The sequence below is a fragment of the Esox lucius genome, chromosome 12, assembly GCF_011004845.1.
Source record: "Esox lucius isolate fEsoLuc1 chromosome 12, fEsoLuc1.pri, whole genome shotgun sequence".
Taxonomy (NCBI): Eukaryota; Metazoa; Chordata; class Actinopteri; order Esociformes; family Esocidae; genus Esox; species Esox lucius.
This window is the reverse complement of record NC_047580.1, coordinates 4,797,703-4,814,100: the sequence shown is the minus strand read 5'-3', so window position 1 is coordinate 4,814,100 and position 16,398 is coordinate 4,797,703. Positions and strand designations below refer to the sequence as shown.

At 41.6% G+C, this 16,398-nt stretch overlaps 1 protein-coding gene across 2 annotated transcripts; it reads right to left on the bottom strand.

Moving 5' to 3' along the window:
• Positions 1 to 1,231: 1,231 nt before the first annotated feature.
• mgll (monoglyceride lipase) lies at positions 1,232 to 16,262 on the bottom strand. Of its 2 annotated transcripts, XM_010895836.4 has the most exons (8): positions 16,079 to 16,262; positions 14,976 to 15,120; positions 11,829 to 11,935; positions 10,450 to 10,586; positions 6,807 to 6,917; positions 6,484 to 6,573; positions 4,494 to 4,709; positions 1,232 to 4,182 (listed from the first exon to the last, which is right to left on the bottom strand). In XM_010895836.4, the coding sequence occupies exons 2-8, from the start codon at positions 15,098 to 15,100 to the stop codon at positions 4,060 to 4,062; spliced, it is 909 nt and encodes a 302-aa protein (XP_010894138.1). In that variant the 5' UTR covers positions 15,101 to 15,120; positions 16,079 to 16,262; the 3' UTR covers positions 1,232 to 4,059. The 2 variants fall into 2 exon arrangements, with proteins under 2 accessions (XP_010894138.1, XP_012992027.1); XM_013136573.3 differs by lacking the exon at positions 16,079 to 16,262 and having other exon boundaries at positions 14,976 to 15,363.
• Positions 16,263 to 16,398: the final 136 nt, after the last annotated feature.

The window sequence follows — 16,398 nt, the reverse complement described above, 5'->3', positions numbered from 1 at the left end:
TGGATTTCATTAAGATTGCATAATGTATTTCTCTTTCTCTGCAGATAACAATATTTTGCATGACCTTTTTTAGTATTTTCCAGTGTTTCTACAGCTATGTTCTATATAGAATTATTACAGGCTCTGTCTATTTAAACTCTATATACCCGGCCTATAGTTGGCTTTTATGGTATTATATGAGTGGTTCACAACAGTAAATGGCCTGGTGAATACAACACAAGTTATATCATAAGACCATAGGTGGATAATATCAGCGCAAAATAAATCACCTGACTTGAATCATGAATGGCTATCTCAGATGAATGTAAAAGGTTGGAACCTATTCCTGCTGTCTTACCTCAAGGCATAGTTAAAACAGTTGCCATGACCACAGCAAAGCAGGTTTACTTAATTTTCTCAAAACCCACCAACCATTTGTGCAGATTCTAGTCTTGAGTCTCCCTCTGGTGGATGAAGTAGTACACTTACTAAAACAACAATGCCATTCTGAACCATACCCCTGGGCCTGTAATATGAGGTACATAATATAAGTAACATCTATGGTGAAACAATTTTTGATTCTCTGGGGGGATTCACCTCTTGGCACAGGCGCTGCTATTTTCACTGGCAAAAGGTTGCAACCCTGAAAAGAATTGGTAGTGACAGATCCAGATCTGTAAAATGCAGATGTTTTGGACCACTCCCATAGGGTCTCATCACTCAGCTCTCTTCACAACTAACAGTTTTTTCGTTATGGTCTGTAGAATTTGTCATTACACTCATGGGTGGTCCAGCTGTCTGACTGGCTATAAAGAGTGATAGTAGAGCCTAGTCATGATGCCTCTTGCAAATCTGCCAGAGCCATTTATAACTCTGACAACTAACTGCATTCATTCTGATTCTGAAAGAGAATCCAAACTGTGAAATAAGGAGACAGACATAATGTACAAAAATGCTTTAAGGAATAATACAAGTTTGAACATTAGTGTATGTGAGTTTTGTATTCTGTTGAACTATAATTAATTAATGCCAAACATGAGTTCTTTATGTGACTTGGAGAAATGTGGCATCATATCGCCCTCAACTGGCCAATATGAAATGTCACACCCCACCTATGGTGACCACAGTTGATTCAACTTTGAAATTAAGTGATTGATAAAAAGTTTTTTTTCCAAGTCTACAATAATAACATACCTGGGTTATCCTAGTGATCCAACAACTTTTTTGTTTAAAAAAGGAATTAAGAACAATGTCAGAGTTCAACAATCAAGGTTTATTTATAACATTGTTTCAATAAGTTTTAGCTAGTGTAGTCAGTTGCTTCTTTCTTAGTGATCACAAGTAATTTCAATATATCATACATTATATACAGCCGTTTGTGTTAACACATTTATTCAGTTGAAAGAATATAAACAACAGTTTATTAACATTTCATTTAAGAAGTCCAACATCTGCCATAAGTCTCTCTGCAACATATTGCATGTAAACAAAACCAGACCTTGGTCATTTATTAATGAGAACAAGTGCTTGGTTTCAAATGTAAAAAAAGACTATTAAAATAAATAGCCTTTTTGAAAATAAACTAGTCTATTATTCCTAAAACTGTATAATTTAAAAACTGGCCATTGGGTTCACACAAATTTTGCCCATGTCTAAGACCCCAAACCAAACCCCGATAACGAAGTAAGTATAGTTCAAATGGCCTTGAAATATAACCATTTTATCTTAGGAAGTCGATTTACAAACAGTAGTCTTTTCATTAATCATCTCGCAAACTGAATTTCACTTAAATGCTCAAAAGTATAGGCCAATTGATTCAACAGTCACTCGCTTAAAAAAAACTCCTACAAGCTAAACTGAGTACAGTTCAAATAAAATATTTGACATCAAATATTTTATTAGCGCTGTACTCAGTTCAGCTTGTAGTTTGCCCTTTTGGGATTATGTCATTGGTTCTAATTCAACTATTTCAAAGTATTAATCTATTTGACCTATTTCTGCAGCACATCTATGGAATAAAATGATGTAACAACAAGTCCACACAGAATACCTACTATAAGTGGTGACAACTCATCTGATTGGCCCGTCTACATTGACTGCAGTGAGGCTTGGACTATTCTCGTGAGTTACATGAGGATGCATACTAAGCCCTACAGCAAAATCTTTAGGGACCAAAGAGCAATGGTTATTTTCCAAATAGTTCATTGAAATAAGGCACAAAGCAACACAGATCACATACTAAAATAAACTCTACTTTTTGTAGAAATATGGTTTGTTCAAGTACATTCTTGGTCAGATTGGGCTTCAAGGCAATTCTTATAAACCTTGAGTCTTTGTGTATGCCATGAAACATACACTTGAGAATCAGTAGAATGGCAACATTCATATTTTTGGGTAGAAACAAGAATGCACTTGTAACAATATAAGACTGTCCTCACAATGTTTTCACTCTCTGGTGCAAAAATATCAGCAACATTGTTGTAGAAAGGGCCATTCAGTTTCTTACTGTACATCAGTCCTGTACATCAACTTCTGTTAGCAGGTATTATTCCTGAATGCACAATAAAAAAAATGAAGTAACTTGTTTATTGTATAAAAATCTTATTATGTTCCATTTCACATGCATACTTTTTAAAACATCAATATAATGCATATACCAATACAGTACACAATATAAATAAAAGTGTACGTAGACACAGACTATTCGTTTTTATGTCTTCCATATTGTACTATCTTTTATCTATTCCATTCTCTATGAGCAGTCTGACATGTGAAATTTATAAATAAGTGCTTGGTTTCAAAAGTAAAAAATTCCGCCTTTTTGAAAATAAACTAGTATATTATTCCTAAAACTGTATAATTTAAAAACTGGCCATTGGGTTCACACAAATTTTGCCCAAGTCTAAGACCACAAACCAAACCCTGATAAAGAAGTAACTATGGTCCAAATGGCCTTGAAATATAACCGTTTTATCTTAGGAAGTCAATTTACAAACAGTAGTCTATTCATAAATCATCTCGCAAATTGAATTTCACTTAAATGCTCAAAAGTATAGGCCAATTGTTTCAACAGTCTCTCGCTTAAAAAAAACTCTCCCATTAGAAATACATTCGATAAAGTATGTGAACATTTCCCATTGACATAAATGCAGTTATTAACTAAACCTAAAGTCATGCAGAATTTGGGAAAACACCCATAAATCAAGATGATGCATTTCGGCGTGTCATCATTCTAAACACATAGGGAACTTCAGCGACGTGATGCCATTGTCTATTTATATGCCATCAACTGTAACGACAAAACTGGTTTTGTTGCAGAGCTCTAACGGACATAACCTCTTTTTCATTGGGTCTTTCTGAGAAGCTGCTATAGAAACCGGCAGCTTCTCTGCCTTGAACTGCAGCCAGCTAAACCCTGCCATTTTTATATATTACCACCAGGGGCAGCTGTCTTGCAGTCAGGGGCGTTGGGTGTAAAAAAAAAGTAGTTTGACTCTATTAAAAGAGGATCTCAGATATTGAGAAGAGAACAAAGGCCACCTGTCTCCACGGCAACCCAGAAAAGGGAACAACGCAGCCTCGGGGGAATTCGACACGTTTCTGTCAGGCTGATGATCACCGTGGTTACACAGGAGGAGACAAAAAAATCCCTCTGTGAATTGCTGCTGTCCCATCTCCCAGCATGGTTCTGTTTGAAGTCATGACAAGGAGATATGGCTAATATATTTACTAGTCAATATCGCATGGACTCTGGGGTTCAGCTACCGTCCCTAATGTACAGCCTAGGAAATCAGCACGTCCCTACTCTGAAACTGGGGGTAAAAGGTCACGGACCTTAAGGTAAACTTCGATGGGACTCACTCTTCTCCCTGGAGGAGCCTAAACTGTATGGTCTCACAGACAGAAACACAGGGATGGGGTTCAGGGGTTTGGCGTATAGCCAGAGGTGCCTACTGGTCTGTCAGCATTAGAGAATGTCAGCTGTGGTTACAGATGTAGTTAGGGTTTATGGTTCATACAGTGATAATACAGCGCAGAGAGCAAGGTTTGGGTTAGGGGTTGAGGAGGGGGAGAAGGAGACTAGGAGCTCTGTGAAGGAGGTGCCGGGAGACGTTCAGAGATCCAGCCGGTGAGTTCCTTCAGTACAGATCCCGCTGTCTCGGGCAGTTCATGGTGCAGGGCATGGTACGCTCCATCATACACCTGAGAAAGACAGCACAGATGCAGCATGTACACACACACACGCACATACTATTAGTTCACCTCTGTATCTGGTACCATCTGTTTAGTGTGACAAATGATGATGATATGTGGATTTGGAACAGTCTGGAATTAGTAAACAAATAAAGGCCGAGGGCAGAAAAATTGAGAAGTTCAAGAAAAGTTCAAGAGCAGATAAGAGTGTTTCCTTCCTAAAAATTCCAACTAGTCCATCAGCTAAGATTATGTTGTATCTGAGCTGTTCACACCGGTCATCATATCCATGTTGGTATCTGGTACTATGCAAGTCCCACCTTGAGCTTTTTGTCCTTACTCGGGGCCAGCTCAAACATCATCTGTGACCCTGTGATGTCACAGAGCTTGTCCGCGTTGCCGTGGAGAACCAGGAAGGGCCAGGTGATGGCGGGGAGCTGTCTCTCAATCTGCTCAGTCGCGGTAAGCAGCTGGGTGGCGAACGAAACCCGCATCCCCCCATGGTGGTTCAACTCGTCAGCGTCATACGCCTCAACCTGCAGGGTGAAGGAACCGCTGAGCATTCCCCTTAGCATGGACCTACCATTAGCATTCCCCTTAGCATGGACCTACCATTAGCATTCCCCTTAGCATGGACCTACCATTAGCATTCCCCTTAGCATGGACCTACCATTAGCAATCCCCTTAGCATGGACCTACCATTAGCATTCCCCTTAGCATGGACCTACCATTAGCATTCCCCTTAGCATGGACCTACCATTAGCATGGCCATTAGCATGGCTTTTCTCACTATCAACCCATGATGGAAATACTAAGATAAGGCCTGATTGCATTCACTACATTTTATCTAACGGTCATTGTTTATCTGAAGCCATATGCTAGAGCTTTTAATAGTTAACAAATGGGAAACTGAACCTATATTTGTTTTGGTTAGAGCACTACCTCGACAGAACAGGTTGTGGAGTGGGAGGCGTGACCATAAGACACCCATTGTCGTCTATCGCCTCCTTATTTTAGTTGCTATGGGTGTAGACACAGAACTGGACGACGTGACAAAAACTTGGATCTTAGTCAAGTCTATTGTGGAACAGTGTTCAAATACCAGAGCATATGTCTACATAAACACACCTCAACTGTTATTGGCGCCTCTCTTTGTCCATTCAATCACATTGTCCATTTTGAATAACTAAACTGTTTAACAGTTGACCCGTTTAATTGATTGGTCGGACGGCTGTTGGTTGGCCCAGATTTTTGTAAGGTACCCCTCTGATTAATTCCTGCCAGATTAATACATTGCCTCTGGGGAAAAGATCAGTGTTGCATTTGGAAAATAAAATCTCCTGATGATATGTGATACATTTCCTTGACAAATCACATTTGCAAGACATTCTAGTTAGGATAGGCTCTTTCAGGATTAATCACTCTGCTTCTGTTCGGTTTGAGCTATCATTATAATAATCTTGCATAACCTATTACAACATTGTTTCGAATGGCTTTTCTTTCATACCAATGAGGTCAGGACAGATATTTGTGCAGTGGGAAAGTGTTTAGGTACCCTACAATTTACAATGGTCAGGCTTATAGAGAAGGACAGTCAAAAAGTAAATACACGCAAAACTATTGTCTTTTAAAACAGCCTTTGGAAGTGAAACACTGCTGATTTTCTGTGTGAGATGAAAATAAATCATTTTAGAAGCTCTGAAGCTGAGTTAAGTTACTAGCCTACAGAAATACTAAGAAATACTCAAATGTACTGAAATGTGATTTTATAAGCATTTGTTTGTGCACAAGCAAGCTAGGGTAATTAAATGTGTGCCCAAGCAAATGGTTACATACAAAAAGAAATGTGCACATATTATTGGAAGACAGACAGCACATTCTTGAAAGAGACATGTAATGCGTTTTTAGCACACACACACCCTTCTTGTGTTGACTATAAAGAATAGTGATGTCATGAAAATGCTAAGCTGTTAACAATATGTCAGGCATGTGCGGCTCGAAAGCATGCATGATGAATCTTTCAGATCATGGGTTTTAGTAGATATCCGACACAACTGCTTTTAGATTCTCCTTCATCTCTGATGTACTGCAGAGATTGGATCTTGTCGACCTCAGATCTAAGGCAGATCTGATTATTTTTTTTTATCACCGGATCCTTTGGGTGTCAAATACAATTCAGCTAAATTATAAATATCAGAAGAGGCTGTCTTTAATTAAAGAATGTATATTGAAATAACGACTAATTTGCTCTATTATCTTACTCTACATAAGAATGGAAGTGCACACAGACATTCAAAAGACCAGACTTACCTGCTTTTGGTCCCTTGAAATCCATTTTGACTTAATGGAGCCCAGCGAGAGACTTGGAGCAATCTGGTTGGCCAATTTAGCCAGGAACACCTGAATACACAGAGAGAGAGAACATCCATAAAGATTCCATGGACATTTAAAGAATAAATACAGATTAGAGCAGTGATTCATGGCATGCAGCGGTAAACATGGTGACAGGCTAAATATGAGTGGATTGGGTTCTGGTGAAATGATAGAAATACCTAGAACAGACATCCCCATTAAAGAGGATGTAGGTAATAGGCGGACAGGAATTAAATCTTATTTCTATGGTTGAAACCCACCTTGAAGGGCGTGGCAGATTCTGGATTCATTCTGACCATGGGCGCGATCAGAACCACGCCGGCAAAGTCGTTTGGTCGTTCACACGCCGTCAGAATGGAGATGGCACCGCCCTGAAGATAAAGGGGAGATGGAGGGAGACGTTGTGACATCCTTTGTGATTTAAATCCCATAAGCGAGGGTAAGCTAATGAGGAGTTACGCAACAGCTTCCCTGAATCAATCAATTTGGCACGGATACCAAGAATGTTTTTTGCGAGGCCAATTTGTCTGAACATTTTTTTTGTCTCCCCTGTCTTTGTCAGACATTTGAATATTCATGAGAGTTGGGGCCTCAAGAGAAAAAACCTTTCCCACCAGAGAATAAAAACAATCCACTTACACAAATGGACTGAACATAGCAAACACAGCAGAATCTATACAGCAAAAACCATACAATTTAACTGAAAGAATTTGTCTATATTTTGTCATTCTACATAAGCTATAATTCTGTTTATCTCCCTAATAACTCATCAAGAGAGACCACAAATAAGTTAATTGAGTCAAATCCCATCCAGTGCTGGTTTCAGATGAATCTACTGACTGTTATAAGCTGTAGACACCTGAGAAGGAATGCTCCGAGATAGTTTGGGAATGTTCTGGGTAAGGTTGATACATAGTAGGCTACATTGGATAGCTGCCTTCCACACCCAGAGAGGCTTTCAGAGGTGAGTACTCCTGTCAGAGTGAGATAAGAATGAAATGAAAGAGAGAAACAATAAGAGAGAAACAGACAAAGTGAAAGAGGCCACTGGTGTAGAGCACCAAGGCTGAGCAAGGGGAACATAGAGGTTCTTTAAGAACTTGATGTGACCAAGAGAGGCCTTCACCAGAAATACACATGCAAATGTTACAAACACACACACTACACACAAGTTACACACGCACAAGCTCACCCCCTCTCGTAATGAGTGAAAGAATACTTGCATTGTGTTGCATCCCCTGGGACCATGAAGACTTTGATTGCGGTTACATAAGGAGCTAACATAGTGACATTACATAAAGGCCAGGCAGTGAAGAAGTGGAATACTGAACACGGTCAGACATACCAAACTAGAGGGGGGAGGGGAGAAAAATATAATTTTTCAGTAAGTACAGAACTGGAGCGAGTGAGAGACTGGTCACTGAGCAGCAGAGGTCTGTGTGGTTCACTAATCACAACCGCAGGGTATGGTCAGTAGGACAGTAGGTAATGTGGGAATTTGATTCCAGGGTAACACAGTGTATGGTCAGTAGGACAGTAGGCATTGTGGGGATTTGATTCCAGGGTAACACAGTGTATGGTCAGTAGGACAGTAGGCGTTGTGGGGATTTGATTCCAGGGTAACACAGGGTATGGTCAGTAGGACAGTAGGCGTTGTGGGGATTTGATTCCAGGGTAACACAGGGTACGGTCAGTAGGACAGTAGGCGTTGTGGAGATTTGATTCCAGGGTAACACAGGGTACGGTCAGTAGGACAGTAGGCGTTGTGGGGATTTGATTCCAGGGTAACACAGGGTATGGTCAGTAGGACAGTAGGCGTTGTGGGGATTTGATTCCAGGGTAACACAGGGTATGGTCAGTAGGACAGTAGGCGTTGTGGGGATTTGATTCCAGGGTAACACAGTGTATGGTCAGTAGGACAGTAGGCGTTGTGGAGATTTGATTCCAGGGTAACACAGGGTACGGTCAGTAGGACAGTAGGCGTTGTGGGGATTTGATTACAGGGTAACACAGGGTATGGTCAGTAGGACAGTAGGCGTTGTGGGGATTTGATTCCAGGGTAACACAGGGTATGGTCAGTAGGACAGTAGGCGTTGTGGGGATTTGATTCCAGGGTAACACAGGGTATGGTCAGTAGGACAGTAGGCGGTATTTGTTGTTGAGGGAATTAAGGGCAGTGAGGTCAACAAGGGGCACCGGTCCATCGTCATCAGGGGTCAGTGTAGTAAAGGGTGATTCGGAACCGCCTGAATCTGACTACCCTGTATCCGGATTAAGAAGCTATTCAAATAATCTGAAGCATGCCATGTGTTGGTTCAGGGCCTGGTGGAATTTGGCCATGGCACAGGAAATGTCCCATTTGCCAAACATTAAAGTATATTAGAAGAATTGGATTCTAAGCAGGCTTTTGTATATTGTATATTCAGGGCCGGTCGCCTGGACACAGAACATACTCCTGGACTAAAAATGACTTTAAATGGAGATCACGGTATCTGGGAATCCCACATGCTTGTGCACTGCCAAAACATTACCTCACACCTCAGATTGACCAATTCAAATCACTTCCCAATTCCCAAACGTCCTCTTATAATATTTACGCTTAGGCATTTTAAACATTGACTCTACAAAAATTGTTTGTGTTTCAGCCTTGGCAAAACCAAGTGGTTTTATTAAAACAACAGATGAAGCCTAGTGGAAGGCTGTCTTATTACAGAGGACTGAAAGTGAGGGATCCTTGAGGATGTTTCTTGATGTGTAACCCTAATCAACAAGTTGGATTCATTGTTGGTGGACTTACAAACCAGATGCTGTGGTGCAGCACAACAATCCAACTGAGACAGGACTGAACATCAGGAAAAGGAAATGACGCCTGCGATGCTGAATACCTCATGGGAGACTAAGATGCCTTTTAAGGCCTCACTTGGCCTTTAGATATTTACAAAGATAGACATTGAAAGCACACAGCCTACCATTAGCAGGTAAAATAATTGAAAGCTTGGACATATTATTGACCTTTTTATTGTTCAATTTGACTACTTTTGTAATGTCTGTTTTTCATATATCTACTGTGTTTTTTTTTTTGCTTTACCACATGGGTCAGCTGGAAATGAGACCCAGGTCTCAGATTGACTTCATTGTATCTAAAATCTAATCGAACAGAGGATAGAGTACCAGAGAGGTTCTAATGTTTGGCCTAAGCACTTGAGGTAGGGTGGGAAAATTCAACTTTCAGTGTTCAGAAACTTTCATTGATGTAATTAATGGCTGAGATAGATGTTCTTCATCTAGATCAAGAAATGTAGGACATTCTGTGCATACTATCCAAATAGTTAGTGTTTTAAGTTAGCTAGCAATTTCTGCTAAGAGCTAATGAATGAAAAGATACTGAGTTTGTTTTAACGGACATTGAAGCATTAGCATAGAAAAAGTACACATTTATACAAATAGTCCTTTAAAGCATGAAAGACTATAGGACCTAGCCTTGAATTAGACAAACAGAATTAGCCAGATGTGTGTTTTGTATTTCGATTCATGTTCATTTGTTTGCAGATTTATCAAATGTATAGCTAGCTATTTGTTTAGACAATTAACCATGTAATTCTACCAGAAAGACTTCCAGCAGAGCAGCCTGCAGTGTTGAAAAACGTGACCCACCAATGCAGAAGTGTGTTTTTGGAGCAGTTGAATGGTCTGCACTGTCCATCTAAACCATATAGGACTTCCTTATTCCTTTCTATGATGTTTCACTCTCAGTAATGTTTGTCTTCAAGTAAATTTCAAGCCAATCGGATTTCTGTTTTCACCTTAATGGTCAGCAGTCGTTACATAGAAATGTATGGTGTGTGTCTGTCTACGGAAGTATATACATATATATATAGGAGGGCAGTACAGACGCTACCGTACCATAGAGTGTCCGATGATGAAGACGGGCAGGTCGGGGTGTCGTCCCTTCATCAAGTCAATGTGCTGAAGGGAGTCTCGGACAAACACCTGGAAGTCTTTAATATTCATCCTGTCTCCTTCACTCTGGCCGTGACCAACTGATGGAGGGAGAGAGGTGGATCGGGAGAAATGAGGACAAGGGACCACTGTAATTGACGGAGACGGGAGGAATAAATTGCCCACTCTCTGCTTCATTACTCTCCGCTCGGAGGAGACTGATGAGACAGAGGGGGAGCATTTTTTCCATCTCCCTACATGTCAATCTATCCTATGTTATCATGCTAGCCTTCCCCCCACCTGTTCATTCTGAGACCCCGCGCCGAAAATGCTGCACAGGCTATGTGAAAGGTGCGTTTCCATGGCACCACAACACCAGCTAGTTTCGACATTCAGAACATGTGCCGCTCACACTCACACCCCTCCCCCACCCTTGCCTCCCCACCCCTCCCCCTCTCTCTCCATCCTTCCCTCCCCCTCTACCTCTCTCTCCATCCTTCCCTCCCCCTCTACCTCTCTCTCCATCCTTCCCTCCCCCTCTACCTCTCTCTCCATCCTTCCCTCCCCCTCTACCTCTCTCTCCATCCTTCCCTCCCCCTCTACCTCTCTCCATCCTTCCCTCCCCCTCTACCTCTCTCTCCATCCTTCCCTCCCCCCACCTCTCTCACGCTCATTCCTCTCCCACTTGCAGAGATAATAGCTTTCACTGATACTGGTGCAATGGAAGCTCATTGGTGCCTTGCAGTCAGGTGATGCTCCGTTCTTTTTGTTCCTCTGCAGGGAAGGCTGTGTCTGCATATTAGCGTGTGTGTATGCATGCTCCTATGTGTCACTCACACCAAGTTGAATATTTCAGTGATGTCTTTTAGAACGATGGAAAACCATTGTAGACATAAACCAATTTCCCTTAAACAGAATATGTATTAATGTTATCCTCATTAATAACAATACATTTTTAATACATGTCAGTTCTCTTTGATAAAATATGAATGATTCATGAGGAAGTACCCGGAGGTGTCTGTGCAGCGATGTACACTAACATGGATCAGCCACTCATAACACTGAGTTCCAACTGTCTTTTGGAGAAGACTTCAGAGGTGTTTTGCAACTCACCTGGGACCTGCTCCATTTTACTATTGTGCTGAGTGACACTCGTTTTGGGTTCCAAACCGTTAACAAACGTTAAAAAACGTTGTAAGGGTATTACGTTTTTGATGTAAAGGTTTCTATGGGTATTTTACTAGCAGGAAAGGCTATGTTTCCAGTGGTGTTTTGATGGAAATGTCTGTCCCATAAAATTAAGGGCTCCTCTGCTTAGAGGTGCTTCCGGGTGTTTGACTCACCATGGTCGTGTGCAAAGACAAAGAGGGACTGCTCCTTTAGGGTCTGGCCAATCTCCCCGTACAGCCCAGAATGCTCTCCTGCCCCATGGGCAACAAACACCAGAGCCCTGAAGGACATGAGAAACGGTAAGTCACACTGTGCTCACATGCACACTCACATGCACATACACTAAAAAAGCATTAAAACAACAACTGCTTGGATTACAATCAGTTTATGAGTGCTGTCAGATAAAATATGTTACTTTTTACTTAAAAAAAATATTTTTCCTCCCCAATATTTCCAAATTTTTCTCCCCTCTGAATTTCATCAGGTCAAACGGCTTTTTACGTCCTTGCATCACCTACACAACAGTATTGAAGTTGGAGACTTGTAGTGAGTAATGAGATAATCAAGCATCCACCGGGCAACCCTGAGCCAGTATGAGCTGCCCTCAGCAGTGCACCCGGGCACTGTGGGTATGCCATGACTGGGATTCCAGCCAAGACCACTCTGTGCCACTCTTGGGCCTCCTTTCAGATTATTTCACTTTTATCCAGGAGCAGATCTCTGTTTTTAAGGGCTGTAGTTCATGTAGTATGTAATCATGCAGCAAGTAGATTCTGATCTCACCAATTTCAGTGGGAACACCCTTACGATCAAAATGCAGGGGTTTTGTCATAACACTGCATTCCACATCTTGTCCTCCAGTTGTAGCAGTTGTCACAAACATTACTTTTTTGTGTGCCCACGGGACAGAGAGTTCAATGGAACCAGGCAGGCAAGATAGGAGTCTCCAATAATAGGCACAGACCCAAGGGAAAATAGCAGCACACCAACCCAGCTAGCCAGTGTGGCTTTAGATCCTGTTTTTAACCAGTTTACAAAACTTTGCGAAGCGTTCCATCGGTAGAAATTAGCATGAATGTGTTCAGAAACTTTGGTTGAAAAGAAGACAGTGAATGGATTGGTAAAGAGGGAAAGAGAAGCTGTTCATTACGCTTCATTGGCAGTCTCTCTGTTCTAGTTTCTCCCTCTCTTTTATTCTCTCGTTCTTATTTCAGAGCCTCCAGCTAGCTAGCGCTTCCTGTGCACTTGTTGGCTTAGAAGGAGTTTCTGAAAGAGCGCCTTTGTGTGAACGTAGTGTTCCCAAAACACATGGAACAGTAAGACTTCTAGAGCTAATCTCAGTGGATTGTGGCGAGTATATTCACTGTCTTGGTAATGGGGAGTGGAGTGTCACCATTTCCACTTCCTCTCTCTCCCTTTCTCTCCCCCTCCTCCTCTCCTCCTCTCTCTCCCTTTCTCTCCCCTTCTTTCTCTCCCCCTCCTCCTCTCCTCCTCTCTCTCCCAGGAATCTGAAACCGACTTGTCCCCCAGAATGTATCTTAGGACAAGACTAATCAAATGCCGGCTGCCTCTAGCCCGAGAGACCACGATAATCCTCTATATGAAATAGAGCTCAGACTGAACTCTGTATTACAGAATACACTGATTGATATCCATTAGGGATGGATTGATTCTGACAAACACAATAAGACTGGTCAATCTGTATGACATTTCAATCTCCAGATGCGTGCTCTAATTTAGGGAGAGGAAGAGGTTATCTATGGGCCATGGCCTAAACATTGCATCTTAATCATATTAGACTGAGCTGCTCAACACTCCAGGGGCAAAACTATGACTACAGAAGAAATGAGGCAAAACCGGCAGGACGACAGAGAGCAAAGTAAATGGTGCTCTGACCAGAACAGCCACAGGAGCAAGTCTTTGTATCTGAATGAGTCTGTGTGTGCGCGTGTGTGTGTGTGAGAGAGAGAGAGAGAAGGAGAACTGTAGCAGAGGAAATATGTTGAGCAAGTGACAAGCAGAGAAAATGGAAGTTAAATGAATGAAGCTGAAAGTAGAATGACCCACTTAGCAACCACGGACTGTTTGTGTGTGTCTGTGCGTAGCAAACATGCAGACCATCTCAGGTCTCACTGGTTCACAGCCCTCAGATTATCTATCGATAGACCTGTCAATCATTGTAAAGGTAGCCTCCCCTCTCTTGGAACCTTTCACCCACTTTCCTGTCTCTGCTATGTCATGCATGGCATGTAGCTGATGTTACAGCACATTAGTAAGCAATTCATTTCTATATTATTCCCATCAATATACACCCTGGGCCTGGATATCAGATAATTCAACAACATAAAGTGGAAAATCCATAGAATAGCTCGTTGATTTCTCCACAAACTGTTCATATTTATGTATCATTCCACGACTTGACCAGAAGGCCCTGGTTTCTGCTTTTTTTGAGATGCCAGCTATTAGCCTCCAGCGTAAACTATAGATAGCCCGTACAAAATAAACTGACCCAACTGCTTTTAGAAGAGGTAATTAAATTAACAGTACACTAGGGCCCGATGGTAACCATAGTAACATATTGCCTGTAGTAGGACTGTGCTGCTGAGGAAGATGAATGGTTGCCACAGTAACCGCCGTTAGACCGCAGTGCAGGCCTGTTGAGGTTGTTGTTTTGATTGTCTGAGATGTAGGTCTGTGTCATCTGTAACATCGTGCTGTGCCACTGTTCTGACTGGTACCTTGATTAACACATATGCGCCATCAGTGACATTTTACAGCCTAGCCCACAGGACCAGCGTAAACTGTATATCTGTCTGTGTATGTTTGTGTTTGTAATACATGAAGTATTTGCACATAACATCCCAGGCAGAGGTTTCTAGAGCGAAGGTGAGTGACCTGGTTTGGTGTTACACTAGTGCCTATTTGTATTGGTTGATCCTGGTGGAGAGTCTGTTCCACATTAGGTGGTTGTTATGGGGCGAGGGGGCAGGGGGCCAGATAAAAGACTAGTATACAAAATTCACTGTATGGAAAACGTTGAAGTACTTGATATTCTCTTGGTTATATTACTGAAAGCAGTTACCATTTTATATAATATATATATATATATATATATATATATATATATATATATATATATATATATATATATATATATATATTAATAATATTATTTAAAATTTAAAACATTTAGGAGTAGCCTCAAGAAATTAAATCAAACTCTTCGTCGATTTTTGAGGATTTCTTCGTTTATCCACTATTACTTATCGATTACACAATACGTGCCGTTTTAGACATCACATTATATTTCATCCACTGACCTTGGGGGGCCATCCGGCTCCCAGTAGCGGGAAAACAAGTGCTGTCCGTCGGCGTTTACGAAATGCTTCAGGTCGGCGTATGGGACACCTTGCGGGGTCCGCAACGCAGCTTCTGGCTCGGGCATTGAGGCGCCGAGGACCCACTCTGCAACATAAATACGTAGAAGTGATAGTAGGTCGGTGCCGTAAAGGTAGGACAGACCGGCGAAAAACAAGCAAGTGACCAAGAGATTCATGTTTCCCGTTTTTTGTTTCATTCACTGACTGTCGTTCAGCATCAAGCGAATCTGCGTCTTCGAAGGAACGCTTTCATCGACCTACGTCACGGAACATGCCCTATGTTCAACTCCGCTCTCCTCGGTCGACTGTGGTCACATACACGCTCCACTATAACCCCCTCCCCCTCCGTGCGCGGCAGTTGATTTTTATGGCAATAGCAAGTGCACAATAAATATAGAGCCAATAAGCCGTTAGAAGTAACTAGGCTACAGTGCAGTCAACGCGAGTAAATGTAGGCTATATAATTATTGTCGTGCAAAAGAGTGTCAGAAAAAATACACAGTCAGTTGCAGCATTCCTCATAATAAGTTGGTGTTAGCTTGAGACAACAAATATGAATTTCATATAACGTGCGCTTCTGAATAGCCTGTTAGTGAACTACATTGATAGCAGTGCCGCAGGTCAAGGGACAGCATGACACCGTCGTCTCACCACCAGTTTTGGCACTGTCAGAAAGTGGGGTCAAATTGCCCAGCATTTCCCTTCAAGGCGATTTAACTGAGGTAACGCGGTAAAAACACCTACTCAATAAAATTATACTTTAGCCAAAACATGTATATTTTTTTTTGCCAAACTGATATAGCCTACCAATTGGGTCATATTGATCCAGTCTACCTCAGAATCTTATTACAAGAGATACATTTTGCTACTTACAATAACAATGATACTTAAAAAAAACATATTTGTGATTAAACTGGCATAACATTTATAGACTATACTATAACATTAGGCTATCTGTTGAAAATAACTCGATCATGGGATGACAACACGAAATTGAAACAGTATATATAGGTCAGATTTTTATTGTAAAAAAGTTAACCAACCTTATATCCTGAAAGGTCTTTAAGAGCTTTCTCACACGGCTCTTTCTTCTCTGCGCTTTCAGCTGATGTTGCGTGGCGGTTCGCAGGCTAAATACTGTAGCAGGGTGTGCGTGAGGAAACACCAAATACTTACACTGACAGAAACCCGTTTCCCGGAGGCGGAGGGAGCTTCTACTAGACCAACCCACCTCTTGTCCCGCTCTACCCTTCTGCTGAGCCCCTCTATACCACCCCAAATATTCCCAACCTCTCTCTCTCTCTCTCAGATCTATAGTTAGTGGGAGTAGGTTAATAAGATAAATGGAAAGACTGTTTTAACG

Bases quoted from the DNA above. Each gene is read 5' to 3' on its own strand.
- mgll (XM_013136573.3), bottom strand. From the start codon at position 15,232: ATGAAACAAAAAACGGGAAACATGAATCTCTTGGTCACTTGCTTGTTT. The intron at 6,918-10,449 runs GTACGGTAGCGT...CTTTATCTTCAG, and splicing joins TCATCATCGGACACTCTATG to GGCGGTGCCATCTCCATTCT. The intron at 4,183-4,493 runs GTGGGACTTGCA...TGTCTTTCTCAG, and splicing joins GTAAGGACAAAAAGCTCAAG to GTGTATGATGGAGCGTACCA.